At 37.2% G+C, this 20,145-nt stretch overlaps 1 protein-coding gene across 1 annotated transcript in view; it reads right to left on the reverse strand.

The window, feature by feature from the left end:
* LOC125676169 (probable serine/threonine-protein kinase pats1) overlaps window positions 1-20,145 on the reverse strand; it is a 225,785-nt gene that overhangs the window by 13,262 nt on the left and 192,378 nt on the right. Inside the window, exon 2 of the mRNA XM_056159126.1 lies at window positions 2,121-2,333. Within this exon, the coding sequence (XP_056015101.1) occupies window positions 2,121-2,333 (213 nt within the window). The remainder of the gene's footprint in view (window positions 1-2,120; window positions 2,334-20,145) is intronic.

Below are 20,145 nucleotides of genomic sequence, written 5' to 3' on the forward strand. Positions count from 1 at the left end.
TGTCAAAAGTACTTGCGCAACAAGAAAAAGAAATAGAATATTTGCAAAGTGAACCTGTAAATCCGAGGAAGAAACAATTCCTCTAATAAACGTTTTTTTTAATATGCTTTATAGCCTTCGTAATTGTAAAACATCCCTGAACGCGTTTTCAGATATATGTACATGCATCTACACAAACATTCTTTTAAGATATTACCTATGTACAACACAAATATTCTGATAATGGATCGAGCGTATTCTTATTTTGACGGTAATTTATATATGATTCAGATTGATAGAATAAAGATTCCAAATGAAATATAAAAACGCATTGTCATTGACTGATTACTGTGTACATGTATGTAAAACTTATACGGTACCAATTTTGATGCACCAGATGCGCATTTCGACTAATAATGTCTCTTCAGTGATCCTCAACCGAAATGTTTGAAATCCAAAATAACCATGAAGTTTTAGATCTAAATATAGCCCAAAAACAGCGTGCCAAACAAGTGGAGCCAAATTCGTCCAAGGATAAGAGCTATGCATGAGGGAGATAATCCTTAATTTCGAAATACATTTCTAAATTTTATAATAGCAATTAAATATACATCTGTATTTTCAAGCTAGTAACGAAGTACTTAGCTACTGGGCTGTAGAGACCCTCGGGGACTAACAGTCCACCAGCAGAGGCCTCGACCCAGGGGTCATAATGTAAAACTTACACGGTACCAATTTTGATGCACCAGATGCGCATTTCGACAAATAATGTCTCTTCAGTGATCCTCAACCGAAATGTTTGAAATCCAAAATAACTATGAAGTTTTAGATCTAAATATAGCCAAAAACAGCGTGCCAAACAAGTGGAGCCAAATTCGTCTAAGGATAAGAGCTATGCATGAGGGAGATCATCCTTAATTTTGAAATGAATTTCTAAATTTTTTAACAGCAATTAAATATACATCCGTATTTTCAAGCTAGTAACGAAGTACTTAGCTACTGGGCTGTAAAGACCCTCGGGGACTAACAGTCCACCAGCAGAGGCCTCGATCCAGGGGTCATAATGTAAAACTTATGCGGTACCAATTTTGATGCACCAGATGCGCATTTCGACAAATAATGTCTCTTCAGTGATGCTCAACCGAAATGTTTGAAATCCGAAATAACTATGCAGTTTTAGATCTAAATATAGACAAAAACAGCGTGCCAAACAAGTGGAGCCAAATTCGTCCAAGGATAAGAGCTATGCATGAGGGAGATAATCCTTAATTTTGAAATGAATTTCTAAATTTTATAACAGCAATTAAATATACATCCGTATTTTCAAGCTATTTAACAAAATCCTCGTCATCGCATATCCCACACAAATCCGGAACACTTGTTGAGAACCGTTCGTTCAAACCGTTCAGCGTTTATCGTTGCATTCCACTGATGTAGAAGTACGTCTCAGAGTCTGTGCTCTAGAAATATTCTGATAATGAATTTAAACTTTTGCTCATTTTGGTGGTGATTCCATTATTTTGCTATCAATCGACTAAATACATCATTACAGGGTCGGGACAAACTTATAGAAGGTCCAGGGAGTCATGCAATCAATATTCGAGTCACGATACACTTTCTCAACGATTGATTGTGATAGTATTACATCCACAGCTTAAAACATAGGACTTGAACATTAGAAAACTGAGAGACGAAAAGTTAAAATTACAAACGGGGAAACTGATACCATGATACATGTAGAATTCACAACATGACGTATAATGATATGAACATTTATCAATGATTACTTTGACAACACTTTACGGTATATATAACGAATTATCATTTACGGTTGTGTCAAAAGCAAGTGCAAGGATAAGACACTGCAACCATGAATAATGCCTGTGTGTGATTGCTGTTCTGTCTCTAAACAGACTATTGCATAAGGGGATCATTTTCATTTGCTGTGGACGCAATATATTACTTATAAATAACATTAATTTTGACGAAGATAGTGTACATGTAACATCACAAAATGTGCATTTATAGCAGTCCGACTGTTTTAACATTTACCACATTTTAAATGTTTAGCTTAATACAATATGTATTGTTCTCAGTAAATTATCTGAATAATAATATGTATACTCTTATACGTCACTTACCGCCATACGACCAGTCAGTAAACATGGTCCCTTCCTGTTCACATAGTAATGGATCAACTTTCTCATCAAATCTCTTAGACATGTTGATAACAAGAAGATATAAGGCTCTTCTGCTGAGGTAGACCTGGTGACACGCGTAATAGGCGCACTGTCCACCAAAGTCCAAAATACTCAAGAGTTGCTTCCCCTCTTTATCTGTGTCAACTGGTAGGTCTAATAAAAACATGACGAGACATATACATACGATATAATTATGGAGGAATGAAAAGTGAAGATAACGAACAGTGATCAATTTCATAACTCATATAAGCAATAAAATGTAGATAGTAGGGTGAACACGGACCCCTGGACACACCAGTGGTGGGATCAGGTGCCCAGGAGGAGTAAGCATCCTTTGTCGACCGGTCACACCCGCCACAAGCCCTATATTCTGTTCAGGTAAACGGAGTTATCCGCAGTTAAAATCAGTGTGCCAAGAATGCCCTAACAATCGGTATGAAACATGTCAGACAGCATTTGAACCAATGACAGGTTGTATTGACAAACCGGATCGTTATAACGACAATAGAATTTGCGAAATACTGACTTCAATCGAGACTGTTGAAATCTCTGCACCATCAACTTGTCTGTCTGTAGCTTGCCTCGATTTAAAAACGGACGATACACACAACAAGCTCTTGCGTATCGAATCAGTTGAAAAATATAAACACCATGTAGGTGATAATGGAATATTGCGATATGAATTTGGGAAACTGATGATGGAGAAGCTGAAATCATCCCGTTTCTCATACAGTTGAGTTGTCAGTTTGCCGTTAATGTCCAATAAAATATCGAAGTATGAAGCAGAAGTGAACGACTCTGTGGTGTCTTTTATTTCGAGCTGACAGGGATATATCGAATCGACATATGAATGAAAGGTATTGTTGTTAATAGAGAAACGTCGTCGACATATCTAAATGTCCAATTGAAGGCTACATCAAGAGATTTCTTTTCTCACGTAGAAGTTTTTGAATACATTTTGCTCCATATGAATATAGAAATATTTCAACTAAATATGAGCTAATGTACATATACTGCCACATATTTGATGATGACAAAATTGATAAATGCAAAATCCCCTTATGTAGATATCTAGACGTCTTATCTATACCTTTTAAACAAGCAGATTCCGGAGCAATCTCAAATATGTCTTCGTGTACTTCTAGTGCTACTGTAGACTGAATCTGTTTCAATTCTTTCAGACTTCTTTTCTGTAGACGTTTAAGCAAAGTAGATTTCCCAGCCCCTGCGCATCCAATTAGCATTGCACGAGCTCTGTGTATTGTTTGAGTTCCTTTCCTGACACATTTTGCGTATCTGTTTCGCGCACCTTTGTCCCAGTCAAGGATTTCCCGAGGTATTTTCACTGAAGAATAGGGTAGGAATACCACATGAACACACTCTTAAGTATGTAGAAAAATATCATTTCATGATTGTAAAATAGGAACACTACTTGTAGCATTACTTCTCAATTACGTACACATATCCAGAGTACAGCATATTTTAGTAACCACCTTTCTAACTGGACACGGAATGATACCTGACTCTCTAACATCTCTAGAAGTCGCCCTTCTAACTGGACATGGAATAATACCACAGGCAACTGAAGTATGGATATTACTACCCCCCCCCCTTTTTCATAATTTTTTTTTTGGTGGCAATAATTTCTCTGAAATGTATGAATTTCCAGTCTATCTCATCCCTCTTTCGATTCATGTAATCGTTTCATGCTTTTTGTAAGCTTTAGAGATTGGCCTTCTACCGGTATAATAAAATACACAAGGTAAGAAACAAAAATGTGTAAACAAACAGGGGGTCCCCGTTTCGGGTCACATTTTCCAAGTAATTACAGCGTTACCTAAATAATTTTGGCGAGCGGCAGGTCGGGGAGATGTCATACTACAAGTCTCTTCAACTCAAAACCCATCTCATCTCTTTTATTTGACAAAATCTTGCGTGCATTGATCGGACAGGGCTTCATCTCTTCCACTGGCAGCCAAAAAGGAGGTCACAGAGTACGAATTTGTTGTACGCGCCGTGTGATTGGTTCGCAAAGACATTGCTTAGTCTCGGAATCATCCGAAGGGTCTCGGGATTATTCGCGGACCAATCACAAGACACGTTATAAATTCGTACTCTGTGACCTCCTTTTTGGCTGCCAGTGGAAGAGATGAAGCCCTGTCCGATCAATGCACGCAAGATTTTGTCAAATAAAAGAGATGAGATGGGTTTTGAGTTGAAGAGACTTGTAGTATGACATCTCCCCGACCTGTCGCTCGCCAAAATTCCTTAGGTAACGCTGTAATTACTTGGAAAATGTGACCCGAAACGGGGACCCCCTGCTTGTTTACACATTTTTGTTTCTTACCTTGTGTATTTTATTATACCGGTAGAAGGCCAATCTCTAAAGCTTACAAAAAGCATGAAACGATTACATGAATCGAACGAGGGATGAGATAGACTGGGAATTCATACATTTCAGAGAAATTATTGCCACCAAAAAAAAAATTATGAAAAAGGGGGGGGGGGTAGTAATATCCATACTTCAGGTGCCTATGATAATACCGGACTCTCTCACATGAAGTGCGCTGGTTACTAAGTGGTCAGGGAAACACTTCGTACAACGAATATTAAATTGAATACTAAATTTGTAGATTTGAAATATGTTTGATTAAAAGTGAAGTGAGGAATTCGTAAATGTATGGTTTTTTTTTCATATGGAAAACATAAAATGTAATCATGGCTTAATGTGCATGTATCTGTTTTAATATGCTTTGATTCATGTAATATATTTCCAAGAACATGAAACCATCATTACTGCATGTGAAAGCCGTTTTATATACCAAATAAGCATACAGTTTGTATACATTCATTACCTAAGACTACGATGTTATTTTTCACAATGCAATTAAGCTTAATTAGTATTCAGCTATCTAAATATGATGTCACAAGTAACACCAGTAAAGAACAAAACGTGTTTATTTTGCATGAAATTTCCAAAAAAAAAAAAAGATTTACTGAGTTTTGTGTTCATTGTTGAGGTTGTGAGATTGATCACTGTTCGTTATCTTCACATTTCAAAGTACAGAGATATCAATCGTAATAACATTATTAGTAATCAAAACTAAGAAATCTATCACCATGTTGTTTTCAAGCTTTTCATCGTTGTAAAACATGTCAATATTCCTCTTATCGGACTCTGAGTGACCGAGATCACCCCCACCCATACACGAGTATCTCAGTAATATGAAAATAGAATATATATGTCCATGTACTTATTCTACATCATTTGGATATCATTGATTTCTTGCCAAAAACTTCTTTCAAAGATTATTTCGCATATTTTGTATTTTTGAAATATTGATATAGCAAATATTTAGATTACCATGACATGTAGATAACGAACAGTGATCAATTTCATACGATATATTACATATACCTATATATAGAGTGTTTTTCTCAAGTCACACACATTTCCAAATTAAAGAAATTATTAAAGTCACTGTAATCGTAAAATTATATAGACACATGAAACGTACCAAACATTATAGACTGATTGATTGATTGTTGTTGTTTTCCGCCACACGCAACAATTTTTCAGTTATCTGGTGGCGCTAAACGTTTTATACATCTATATGTTACGATTGTTATGTGGATAATGTATAATGGTGATACTATTTCATATACTAGTATAACAAATCTGCCAAAGCAATGATATTCATCATTATCTTCACCGTTCATTTGCTTTTTCTCATGGCCTTCTCTGGGGAAAATAAAAAGGTAACATGATTCACAAGATAAGACATAATAAGTTCATTATGAACATATTTTTAAATCAGCATACACTTACAAACTGCAGAAACGGTAAGTCTCGTTTCAGAAACATCATCAATGTTCCCTCTCTTATTCTTATCTACCATGACGTGTAGTATAGCGTCTATCCCCAGTCTCCTGATAAACAACTCTTCCATCTCTTTCGGTATATACATGCATCGCTCTCCTTCTTTTGGACTATACAGCCAGTTACGGGAATAATATTTTAACGTGTCCACAGACGACAGATTGAGGTAGCTTTTATAATCATCATCAGTTTGAAGACAAAATTTGAGAAAGAAGCTCATTACAAGATGGCGGACATCATCGGATACAAATATCACGTTGTTTGTCTTGTCTACTTCCAGTACTTTGTCCTTAATTAAATCCTCTATAAGAACATCATCTTCCTCAACATCCTCGCTTTGCAATACTGGGAATGCTTTTCTGATGTTGATCAAATCGTCTTTCCAGTGTTTGTGTACGTCCAGTTTGTAGTCAACTGACATCAAAATAACAACGAGAATACTCCATTTCTTCATAGACGTTATACAGGGTAGCACATCTGAAATAGGTGGTTATATATGATTAATGAATCCGTCATCCGAGGGATGTGATTTTACTACTCGCCTGCAATTATTACCATACATGTGCTAATAATTTTTAGGCATAATTGTCATACATGATTGACGATTCTATTGTTATAAATAACATCGAATGTGTATTCTTGGAAAATATTTAACAAACGTGCACAAATATTTGAATAACAGCAATGCATATTTTGTATTTGATAAAAACAAAAATGCAAAATATATTAAAAAAAATATAAAACATTGTTGATTTAAACTGTTCATTCTTGTGTGCTCAAGGAAGATATATTATATTTCGAGCCAAAAACCCACAGAAGGACAAATGTGAAAGTTAAAATTGTAACCCTCCAGAACTAGGGAAAATATGCTAGGTCATGAATGTTAATCTTTAAACTCTAAATTATTTAAATCTCTACCTGTACTGTAACGTTCAAGATAACGAACAGTGATCATCTCATACCTCCTATAAAGAATACAAAATTAAGAGCAGGTATAGTATAAACGCATTTCCTAATTCCTATAAACACTACAACATTAAGAGTAGGACAGACACGGACCTGGACACACAAAATGTGAGATCTATTTATACGAAAATAACAAGTTGATGTCATCAGAGATACTTCAAAAACACAGACGACGGAGAAGCGCCCATGTGCATAAGTTAGCTTTTATGTGTGATAATGCTACAGTGTCTTTGTTTTCCTTAGTTTCTATACTTACTTTAAATTACACTATGATTAATATGTATTTCTTTGGAAAGGACCCGATTTCTAAGAAAACCCGGACACTCAATTTGAAATACGCAATGATAGATAACTGTAACTGGCATTTTGAAAAATATTACTTTGTTATTAATGTTCATTCAAAATGTGTCTACTGATATGAAATCAAACAATTGTATTCGATGTAATTCAAAAGCAATCTATACGAAAGAGGCATGTCGAATTTTCTTTTTTTAAAACTCAAAAAAAAAAAATGTTTAATCAAAGTACCGAAAGTACATATTGGTGTTGATTTATGTAGATTTGCAGCAGATATTTCTGGGAATGAGAATAATTTCCAAACAAGAGGACCATGGACATCGCTCACCTGAGTGACCTTGGCTCATATCTGAAGACTTTCCATATATATATTTTCATGTAAAACCTTAGTCCCTATTGTGACCCAAACTACCCCTGGAGGCCGTGATTTTTTTTACAAACTTCAATCTGCACTCTGGCAGAAAGCTTTCTTGTAAATGTCAACTTCTTTGGCCCAGTAGTTCTTAAGAAGAAGATTTCTATAGATTTTTCCTATATATTTGTATTTAAAACTTTCATCCTCTATTGTGACCCCAACCTAAACCCATGGGACATGATTTGAACAAACTGGAATCAGCACTGTGTCAGAAAGCTTTCATGTAAATCTCAGCTCTTCTGGCTCATTGGTTTTTAAAAAAGAATGTTTTTATCCCCCTTGTGGCCCCATCATACCCCCCGGGCCATGATTTGAACAAACTTAAATTTGCACTATGTCAGAAAGATTTCATGTAAATATCAGCTTTTCTGGTTGAGTGGTTCTTGGGTACATTTTAAAAGATTTTCCCTATATATTTGTATGCAAAACATTTATCTCCCTTGTGACCCCATCCTACCCCCGGGTACCATGATTTGAACAAACCTGAATCTACACTATGTAAGAAAATTTTCATCTAAATATCAGCTTTTCTGGCTCAGTGGTTCTAGAGAAGAATATTTTTAAAGGTATTCCCTATATATTTTTATGTAAAACTTTGACCCCCTTTTGGCCCCATCCTACACCCTGGGGCCATGATTTGAATAAACTTAAATCTACATTAGGTCAGAAAGCTTTCTTGTAAACATAAGCTTTCCTGGCTCAGTGGTTCTTAAGAAGAAGATTTTAAAAGATTTTCCCTATATATTTGTATGTAAAATTTTGATCTCCTATTGTGGCCCCATCATACCCCCGGAGGCCATGATTTGAACAAACTTAAATTTGAACTATGTTAGTAAGCTGTCATGTAAATATCAGCTTTTGTAGCTCAGTGGTTCTTGAGAAGAATTTCTTTTAAGGATTTTCCCCATGTATTTGTATGCAAAATATTTGATCCCCCCTTGTGGCCCCATTTTACCCCCGGGGGTCATAATTTGAACAAACTTGAATTTGCACTATGTCAGAACGCTTTCATGTAAATCTCAGCTTTTCTGGCTCAGTGGTTCTTTAGAAGATTTTTAAAAATGTTTCCGATATATTTCTATGTATAATATTGATCCCCTATTGTGGCCCCATCCGACCTCTGGAGGTCATGAATAGAACAAATTGAGCCTGCACTATATGAGGAAGCTTTCATGTAAATTTCAGTTTTTCTGGCTAAGTGGTTTTTGGGAAGACAATTTTTAAAGACTTGTCCTATATGTTCGTATGTAAAATTTGCCCTACTGTACCCATCCAATCCCCGGGGACCATGATTTTAATAAACTTGAATTTGAACTATATCAGGAAGCTTTCATGTAAGTTTCAGCTCTTCTGGCCCAGTGGTTCGTGAGAAAACGATTTTTTAATGACCTCATGCTATTTTTGCATTTTTGTGATTATCTCCCCTTTGAAAGGACCCTTCATTTGAACAAACTTGTAAGCCCTTCACCCAAAGATACTATTGGCCAACTTTGTTTGAAATTGGCCAAGTGGTTCTGGAGAAGAAGTCGAAAATGTAAACAGTTTAGAGACAGACGGACAGGCAGATAGATAGACGAACAGACGACGGCCAACAGGCAATCAGAAAAGCTCACTTGAGCGTTCAGCTCAGGTGAACTAAACAAGAAGTAAGAGTAGTACCCTAAAGCGTCAAAGTTATGCATGCATAATTCTTATCCTTAGACGAATTTGACTCCAGGTTTTTGGCACTTTGTTTTTCCCTAAAATAGCACCCGGTACCTCAAAATGGGTACCGTATAAGTTTTACATTTCCATACTAAGTACTTCGTTACTAGCTTGAAAATACGGATGCATATTCAAATGCTGTAATAAAATTTAGAAATTCATTTCAAAATTAAGGATTATTTCCCTCAGACATAGCTCTTATCCTTAGACGAATTTGACTCAAGTTTTTTGGACACTTTGTTTTTCCCTAAAATAACTCTTACGTGTTTATTATTTCGGATTTCAAAAAATTCGGTTGAGCATCACTGAAGAGAAATTATTTGTCGAAATATGCATCTGGTGCATAAAGATTTGTACCGTATAAATTTTACATAAAGGTAAGCTGTATCTCTGTAACAATAAAAGCACAATTATTTATGTCTACATACATGTACATATAGATACAGGTAAGTTGACACCTTACCTCAATTGTGATGTACTATTCGAATACATTATACACTTTTAAAATTCCTCATATTTTTAAAAGTATGTCACTACATTAATCTAGCGAAACAAAATTTTTAAAAAGCCTAAACATAACTTTATAATGCTTGCGTTAAAGCTATTTTTTCTCGTTTTTTTTCTTAAAAAAAGTCGGGGATGGATTGCCATGACCTACACATCTAAACAATTCTTCGTTGCCTTGGGTGCAAGAACTTGTACTTTAACCGTCGGCATTTACCAATCATTGATCTTTAAAATTGGCTATGATCTAACTTACATTTTTTAAATCCATCCCCTAAAGCTCCATGCAAATAATCAAGGAAATCCCGACGTACGCACTTCATAAGCATCATCAATAGGCGATGAAATATCAACAATTCATTAAGGAAGTTAGCTCCTGAGCTTTTGAGCACAACCGCTCAAAATGCTACAATAAAGTATTTACTTGTTCAATACTCACTCCAAATATGCAAACATTTTACACATCTATTACTGAACCCTATACAGTTGAAAAAAGATTGTGCCAATTCAAATTTTGAAAGCGTTTTACAGGAACTATATTTTGTGGCGGAAGGATTCATTAATCAAAAAGTTCTAAATCTGCGTGATATCTAATATATTTTCTATTTTTATACTGCTATACGTGTATCTCAGTTTTAAAATTCATGATACGAGTAGCTGAGACTAGAAGATAGATGAAATGAAATGTTGAATTTTATTAATTTGTTTGATATTTTCTCCAAATAAAACACAATTTGTTTAAAAATATTTAAATTACTTTCATCGAAATTCAATATTTTCGCCAATAATTAAAAAACAATTGGTCTCCAATCCTCGCCTTTTCTATTTCCATTTTAAATTTTAAAACAAGATCTTGAACAGTATGTGAAATTTAGAAATTGGCATTACTCCTAATATGTCTTTTTTAACTCTCAAAGGTATCATGAATTTTTTCGTATGTCAAGTGCAAAAAGGTCGTTATTTTTTTCCCATTACTTGTATTAAACTTTTTTTCATCTGTACTGTTAGAAAACATGATTATCTATCTATTTTATGTAATAATTGATTTCTGTTGCTGATATTGTATTGACACCAACAAATCAAGTTTAATTGAATATATTTAAAATGCAAAAACGTCATCTTTAGAACACTGTAGCTCAATAACAAGCACTGCGACTCGATTTTTATTTTTGAATTTCTAATTTTATTTCAACTTAAAAATAAAACAACACTTCCAAAGAATTTGACATTGCTTCAAATGTCAGGTGCGAACCTCTATATATGTATAAAACTAGTGAAATGGTCTTAATGTTCCACATATGTAAAGTTGAAAATAACGAACAGTGATCAATCTCATAATGACTATAAGGAATACAAAATTAATAGCTGGGCCAACATGGCGCCCTGTATATAGCAGACGTTGGATCGGGCGCTTAAGGGGGGGGGGTAAGCATCCTCTATCGCCCGATCACACCCGCAGTGGGCCCTATATCTTGATCCCGGCGGACGGGTCCCCTGTTGAAGGATTTTAGTCAACATCAATTTTTATTGTTAAATAATGATGAAGTTGAGGTAGATGAAATTCATATGATTGGTAAGAAGCCGACCTCATCGCAATTGAAACTTTTTGAAGTGTTATTTGCCTTTTACAAAAATACATATTTATGAACATAAAACATTTATGGATACTGTATTCATAATTATCGCCACTTTCTTTAAATATCACCTATTATTTTTGGTACTTCCGCATGCGCAACTTGTTAGCGTCACTCGCCATTTTTCATTCGATGTTTACAATTGTGTTTGGAAGATTTTAGTATTATTTTGATGTTTAAACGGATGCTTTATACCTGATACCATTCGACCAATATTATATTATCCTTGAATATGAATTACGAAGCATTTGAGGTAAATCAACTCTCTTCTTTGCGGTAATACGACTTTATATCAGTTCAAGGAAATCTACGACGACTCAACTTGGGCATCTTGTATACAGCTACACGTCGTGTGCATTGTTACCCCAAAATTGGAACATTTTCCATGCAAGGGGAGAATCTGTCTTAATCTGGAGGTGCGTCACTTTAACCTTAAAGCCAATCTAAGACATTATTAATGACATATACAAGTAGTGTCAGGCCCTGGTTGTTTATCAACATTATGTAGGTCACGTGGTATAGTAATAGAACAATGACTATTTTGTGCATCGATGATTCTCATGTTAGGAGATTCGGTGCATTTATTGGCGACATGAGAGCTTCTTCAGAGCTATTTGACATTGTAAACCTTCCACAAGTAGATTTCTTCGGTATCAGTGGGGGTACCGTGAATAATCCGCGCCATCGGGAGACACTATTGGCAGCCGTCCAACACTACCGTCCTACACGCCTTATAGTACACATGGGGGGGGGGGGGCGATCTCGATTGGAGAGATGGTACAGTGGATTCAGTTGTTTATGGACTGGTGGCGTTTTAACGTGACTCCGCAGACAGTATAGTATCAACAAAATAACGGTTATGAGATTCATGCCCCGAAAGAGAACGAGACATATCGACCCACGGGCATACAGCGTTCGCATGGTGCGCGATAATGCCATCCTCAAAAATCAATGCCAACAAGTGGGGCTTTTTTACTGGAGGATGAAAAGCTTTACCAATAGCAAAGACAGTATTTTCTCGGATGGTGTACATCTGAATTCCTTAGGGATGAGAAAGTACTACAGACAACTGCGTGGAGTTCTTCTGTCCCTAATTAAAACTTTGCTAGCCATGATGACAGGTGCTTGTCGCTATGCTATATTATGATAGACATTTTAATTCATTATGTACCTTTTCATGTACTTGGGTTCATTTTACTACATGTAAATCATTATCCTGTTGATATAGATATTTTCTATTATTTCGCACAGGTAATAAGGATCCATACTATATTCTACATTTATAATGTTTGATTGGATTCCTTGAGAGCATTTCTTAAATATATAAGGGCTAATATTCTTGCTGCTTAGTTAATTATATTTTGTGTTTTTCTTTTTTCGATAGCCATTTTCCCTGCTTCTATATTATAATACTACATTTCAGTGATTAACTACCTTCATCTAGGTATATATGTTTTTCTTTACCCCATATCATGAATAACAGGACATGTCCTTGGATAAGTGGGCCATCCGTTGTTACTTTTCCGAGTCAAGCATTGTTGCTTTTACAGGCATACGAATGTGTAATACTCCCGGTGGTTCACTAGTCTTTACGGTTTCTGGTGCGTCACATCCCATTTTATATATGTTATTCAGCTCTGGCTTGTTATGTTGCAGTTTACTGATGTCTGCAATTGGGTCACCCTTTCTGTAGTTTATTACTACCATAGCTCTGGCTATTAATAATTTCATCTGATGGTTATTTATCTCTAGCCTCGAGACATAAGCAATACTTATATTTCTATGTCAATTTTTGCATATAGCTCTGGCTACTTTTGAGGGTGTCCCTTATGTCGCAGCTCTGGCTTCAAAACATGACAATTTACTATTCTATGTTGAATTAAGCCATACCTATGGCTACTGGTAGATAGTTTACCATTCTATATTTAACTGCCATAAGCTCTGGCTAAATAAGTGCAGTTATTTTTATAGGGATATGAAATCTTAAAACATTTTGCAAGCTTCTATTGGGATCATGCATGGCATTAGAATTCCATAACAGTAAATATGTGTCCTTAAACAACTGCGGTTGTGGTGCATTTCTATAAAGCTTGTGTCTAATGGAGGCATACACGCCCCCTGGCAGCAAGCTAAGCTATTTTTATTGGCTTATTTCTATTTTGCTTTCAACAATGTCATGGTTTTCAGAATTATGGCTTCCCGTCCGAAGAAACGCAAAACTAAGTCCTCAATAACAGGTCCAGCGACTCCTCTACAAAATGAAACGTTAGAGCTAAACGATTTGGTAACTGAATGTATGACAGCAGCTTTACCAATCATTGAAAATACAGCAAAAGAGTGCTTGACCAAACTGAAGAGCAACCAAGGCTCAGCAAGTACATCAACAGCCCCACAACCAGAAGAGAGTGTGAACAACACCACTCCAAATACATCCACTTTCAACGCAATTATTGACTTGGGACCTAGCAGAGGTATTACCCCACTAACTCATCATGTGCAACAAAACATTTCTCCTGTGGGAATTTCAAAACATGTGGGCTTGGGGTGGACACCAAAATCAAGGCCAAAATATTTGCAAATTAGTATGTCAAACTGGCCTCATTGCTCCCCTATTCTAGCTTTGAAAAGGAACCAAAATTTAAATCGGTCGAAAAAGACAGACAACTGGTTTTCGTCAAGACTAATGACACTAATCAAATCAAATCCATCGCCCAGTGGATGGAGGCTTTTCATGTCTTCGTTGCTCTCCACTGCACTAAATACCCAAATGAAGTTGGGCAGCTTATGACATATGCCCAACTTATCCAGGACATACCCAAGTCATGTGGGGATGAAGCGGTCATATGTTATGACACAAATTTTAGGCAATGGCGACTGATTGCACCAAAAGCCTGTCCCTGGGATAGGAAAAAACTCTGAACTTTTCCATGATGCAGTTGTTCAGGGCTTAGAGGCAAAAAGAAAGCTAAAGAAGCAGCCCTTTCGATCTACATTTTCGAAGTATTGCTTCACTTTCAACAACAGAGGCTCCTGCAACAAAGGCAATTCGTGCGTATATGCACACATATACCAATGCTGCTCTGGCAAACACTCAAGACTTCAGTGAACAAAACATAGACAGGGACAGAACAACACAACACACACAAAATCCTCCAATAATGACCTGCACAGAAAACCATTTACTTCCACAAAGAAAGATTGATAACTCTGTTGTTACCCCAATTAGTGTGGATAAATTTGCTGAATATCTTCAAGGTTATGACCCCACTTTCTTAAAATTCTTACTTGAAGGGTTTAGTCATGGTTTATAGAATCCCTTACCAAAGTCATCGCCAGTTCCGGCTTTCGAAAAAGTTAAGGGAAATGAAAAGGTATTGTGACAAAAAATAAATAATAAAATATAGTTGGGTAGGGTTGCAGTCCCCCCCCCCCCCCCCCCATTTCTTAACCTTCAAGTTTCACCTCTTGGTTTAGTCCCCAAAAATGACCATGGGGAATTCAGACTTATACACCACTTGCCTTACCCAAAAGGGTCTTCAATCAATGATCACATTCCTCATGTATTTTGCATTGTGCAGTATCAAACTATAGATTATGTGATTTCGGTCATCAAGGACATTTGGGTGGGAGCATTTTTAGCAAAAACTGACTTAGAAAATGCTTACAAACAAGTACCAGTCCACTCTGATGACTTTAAACTATATACTACTCAAAATTTGATAAGGATCACTAGGTTACATGTGTTTAATTTACCACTAACATAACAAAATACATAAATTTGACTCAAAAACGTGTTTACTCAGGTTATGAATGAAAATTCATGAACGGCATGAACTTTTATCAATACGGAATGTTTGAAATCTGATAACAACACCAAAAGGCATTTCATTACAAAAAGTTAACAGCAAACCAGAGAAAGAATTACACAGTTTTTGGGGATAGTCTATCATTACACTTAGTCGATGAAGTGTCAATACCGGATATGGCCTCCCCTTGCATCAATAACGGTTTGACAACGTCGAGCCATGCTGTCAATAAGCACCCGGATGTTTCCAATGGGAAGGTTGTTCCACTCTTCCACGAGGGCGTTTCCGAGCTCTGCCAAAGTCGTGGGTTGTGCTATACGGCGTGAAAGGGCAACCTGCAGCATGTTCCATACATGTTCAATCGAGTTCAAGTCCGGTGAGCGCGCTGGCCAGTCTATATGGACAATTGTCTTCTGCTGAAGGTACTGCTTCACCACCCTGGCGCGATGAGGACGGGCGTTATCATGAATCAGGATGAACTCAGGGTCAATAGCACCAGCGTAGGGTCTGACGTAAACATCGAGGATCTCATCCCGGTACCGCACCCCCGTCATTGTTCCTCTCTCCAGGACATGAAGATCTGTTCTTTCATCCCTGCTGATTCCACCCCAGACCATGATGGAACCACCACCATAACGGCCATGTTCACTGATGTTGGCATCATGGAAACGTTCACGTTGTCGTCGCCACACTCGGTGCCTCCTGTCTGTAAAGCCCAAACAATACCTGGACTCATCGGTGAACAGAACTTGAACCCAATCGTTCTGTGTCCAAGTGACATGATCTTCAGCCCAGTCCAATCGCTCCCGCCGGTGTTGAACAGTCTGAGGGACTCGAACACATGCCCTTCTCGAGTTGAGATCTGCATTGTGAAGCCGATTCCGTATCGTCTGAGTGGACACATTCACCCCCGAGGCGTTCAGGAGGTCGTTACGTAGACTGGTTGCTGTCCAGAAGGGATGGCGTCGTGCCTGAAAAGCCACACAATGGTCTTGGCGTTGGGTTGTCGACTTCTGACGACCACCCCCATGTCGGTGTGCTGCAGTACCAAAAGTTTGCTGTCGGTTCCAGGCCCTGTTTACAACGCTCTGGCTGACGTTTAGTGCATTTGCAACGTCACGTTGTGAATAGGCAGCGTCAAGCATTCCAATACATCTGTTCTGTCGTCAGGCGACGCCTTACACGTTGAGGGGACATTGTTTTGATAAACGTAGTGTAAACACTCAAGTGAGTTTGAAATTTTAGAAAGAATCAGACACCGATGCCTGAGTGAAAATCCTGCAATGGTAGCAAAAGCATAAACTGTGATGATAAATGCATTTCCCACAGCATGGAATGCACGTGCAAGTTTGTTGAAGACGTTTTTAATTTCACTTGGACACAATACTGCCAGTTATGCAGTTATTAATTTTTAAACAGAAAAAATACCTATGATCCTTATCAAATTTTGAGTAGTATATTAGGTTTCAGTATTGATGGAAAATTTTATTTTGACAAAACCCTCCCTTTCGGCCTCAGTTATTCTTGCAACCTTTTTGAAAAGTTCAGTTCAGCCCTGCAATGTATTCTTCTTGATAAATTCTCTGTTTTACACTGTGTACACATCCTTGATGACTTTCTGTTTATTGGGTATCCAAATTCACCAGGCTATCAGGATGCACTCCGGGCATTCCTCACTCTAACAAAAAGCATCAATTTACCAATTAAGTTGGAATAAACAGTACTCCCTTGCACAACACTCACATTTATGGGTTTAGAAATAGACTCCATCAAATTTGAAATTAGACTTCCAGAGGACAAATTGCTACGCCTACAAGAAGCGATTCAGGTTTTTAAAAGGAAACGTATAGCTACCCTGCGTTACAGTCCCTTATTGGACTGTTAAATTTTGCCTGCTCTGTAGTGCCACCTGGTAGAACATTTCTTCGTAGAATCATTGATCTTACTAAGGGCATTTAAAAGCCTTATTACCACCGTAGGTTAAATGCTGAAGCTAGGACTGACCTACATCCTTGGTCCATTTTCATAGTACATTCTAATGACAAATCACTTTTTCATTCTGGAAAAACGTACACCTCCCAATCTTTACATCTTTATACAGATGCTAGCAATTTAGGGTTTTTAAATGTACATTTGGTAGGAACTGATTTTATAGATCCATCGAGGGACAGTGGTTAGAATAACATATTTCTGTAAGAGAAGTCTTTACCATTGTTCTTGCAATGGAAATGTGGGGTGAAAGGTTATCAAACACGTCAGTTGTAATACACTCTGACAACAGTGCGGGGGTTCATGTTATAAACAAAACCTCTTCCAAAGACTCCAACCTTATGAAATTAATGAGACGTCTTATGGTAGCATCTCTTACATTCAACATTCATTTCCATGCTGAACATGTCCCTGGCCTTCAAAATATTGCACCTGATCTTCTCTCTTGCCTACAGATACAAAGATTCAAAGAACTCTTCCCCAACATGGAAACCGAGAAAACAATTGTTCCACATGCACTACTACACCTCTGACCAGAACAGAAGACTTCTTAATTAGGAACTCGCTAACAGAAGATTCACTTTCATCTTATAGAAACATATCTGCAATTTACAAAACTTTTATTCGTGCCCATGTTGATAAGAATGCAACTCCTTCACCCCTATCACTTTCCCATTTGTTGCTTTACATTGATACCAGTCAGACTTGGCTGCTTCAACTACTCGCACACACATTGCTGCTTTTAGCTTTACATTTCAACTCCGGGGTTATCAATTGCAGGGATTTTAGCAAAGTTAAGCTAGTCATGGACAATAAACTACCTCTAACTCCAGACATTTTGTCAAAAATTGTGTCTGCTCTACCATCCATAACAAATTCTGCCTTCAGCAGTACATTGCTTCATGCTATGTATGTTTTAGCATTTTGTGCCTTTCTTAGGGTTGGGGAAATCACCAAGGCAGCAGGTGCTAAGCAGCACTTCCTGTTAGCTAAACATGTCATCGTGCAAAAAGATTTCTAACTGGGCAATTCCATAGAGCTTACAATCCCACACTTTAAGCGCTCTAATAAGTCTACCACCCTGCATCTTCTTCAAAATACTTCCAACCCCTTATTATGCCTCTCTTGGCTCTGCAAACTTTCATGCCTGTTAGAGGTCATAAGTCACCTGTGAAACCCTTGTTTTCATTTATGGATGGTACTCCTGTGTCCCGTCAGTTTTTTACTGATCACTTAAGGTTGACTCTGTCATTCTGTGGACTAGATACAAACAAGTATCAGTCATACAGCTTCCGGATTGGGGTATCCACTACAGCTGCAGCATCAGACATTCAGATACAAAATATGGGCCGCTGGAAATCATCAGCATTTAAAAAGTCCATTCGAATTCCAACTGTGAAAATGTAATCTAGTGAACCAGTGGAAGAGCTACCTCGCTCTTGCGCAACAACCTTGAAGTCAGGGGCGTCAGGTTCTACCATGGAATTCACTATCCAAACATAGGAACTTCGAAGTCAGGGGCTTGTTATTCCATCATGTGACTATTACACTCAAACCAGTGGGGAATTGGATCTCGAAGTCAGGCGCTTCCGGTCCACTTCTTGCTTACTTTAAATGTTCCTTTGAGCCATGAAGACAGGGGCTTCTGGTTCAGTTATATTTTCTATATTTTTTTACCGTCTTCAATAAACATAGAGATAGGCCAACTTTATAGTCGTCTCCCCATTCACGAATGTTTTTGTTTATGTCCCAAAAATTGTTACTTGGACTTGGAGTATATTCTTTAAGGGTGGTGGATGGGACATATCAAAGCTGAAGGTAACTACATCCTTGATAGGTGGCGGAAGACACCATATCTTTGACACTTTTTGTATCTTTATCTGCTTTTATAACTTGAAAATTTTCTAGTCATAATATTGTATTTATGATTTTTTATATTGTACTTTTTAGGATTGTGGCATTTTTGTAATGTTTTATTAGTCACAATTCCTTAGCATGAATTGCAGTATTGTGTTCTTAGTTTGTTATATTTTTAACTGTTTTCTTTGATTTTTTCGTGTAATACTTTGTCATTTATTTTTACCAAGATATATGTGGGAAATTATAATTTCTTTAAACAAGAGGCCCATGCGCCACATCGCTCACCTGAGCCACCTTGGCCCATATTTGAAGACTTTCCATATATATTTGAATGTAAAACCTTAGTCCCTATTATGGCCCAAACTACCCTTTGCAAACTTGAATCTACACTATGTCAGAAAGCTTTAATGTAAATGTCAACTTCTTTGGCCCAATGGTTCTTGAGAAGAAGATTTTTAAAGATTTCTTCTATATTTGTATGTAAAACTTTGACCCCCCCCCCCACTTATGGCCCCATCCTACCCCCCGTGGGCCATGATTTGAACAAACTTGAATCTGCACTATGTCAGAAAGTTTTCTTGTAAAAATCAGCTTTTCTGACTCAGTGGTTATTGAGAAAAAGATTTTTCCTATATATTTGTATGTAAAACTGTTATCCCTTATTGTGGCCCCATCCAACCCCCGGGTCCCATGATTTGAACAAACTTGAATCTGCATTATGTCAGGAAGCTTTCATGTGTGTAAAACTTTGATCAACCCTTGGGGCCCCATCTTATCCCCGGGAGCCATGATTTGAACAAAATTGAATCTGCACTATGTCAGAAAGTTTTCATGTAAAACTCAACTTTTCTGGCTCAGTGGTTCTTGAGAAGGAGATTTTAAAAGATTTTTCCTATATATTTGTATGTAA

This window comes from Ostrea edulis, chromosome 3 (assembly GCF_947568905.1).
Source record: "Ostrea edulis chromosome 3, xbOstEdul1.1, whole genome shotgun sequence".
NCBI classification, from domain to species: Eukaryota; Metazoa; Mollusca; class Bivalvia; order Ostreida; family Ostreidae; genus Ostrea; species Ostrea edulis.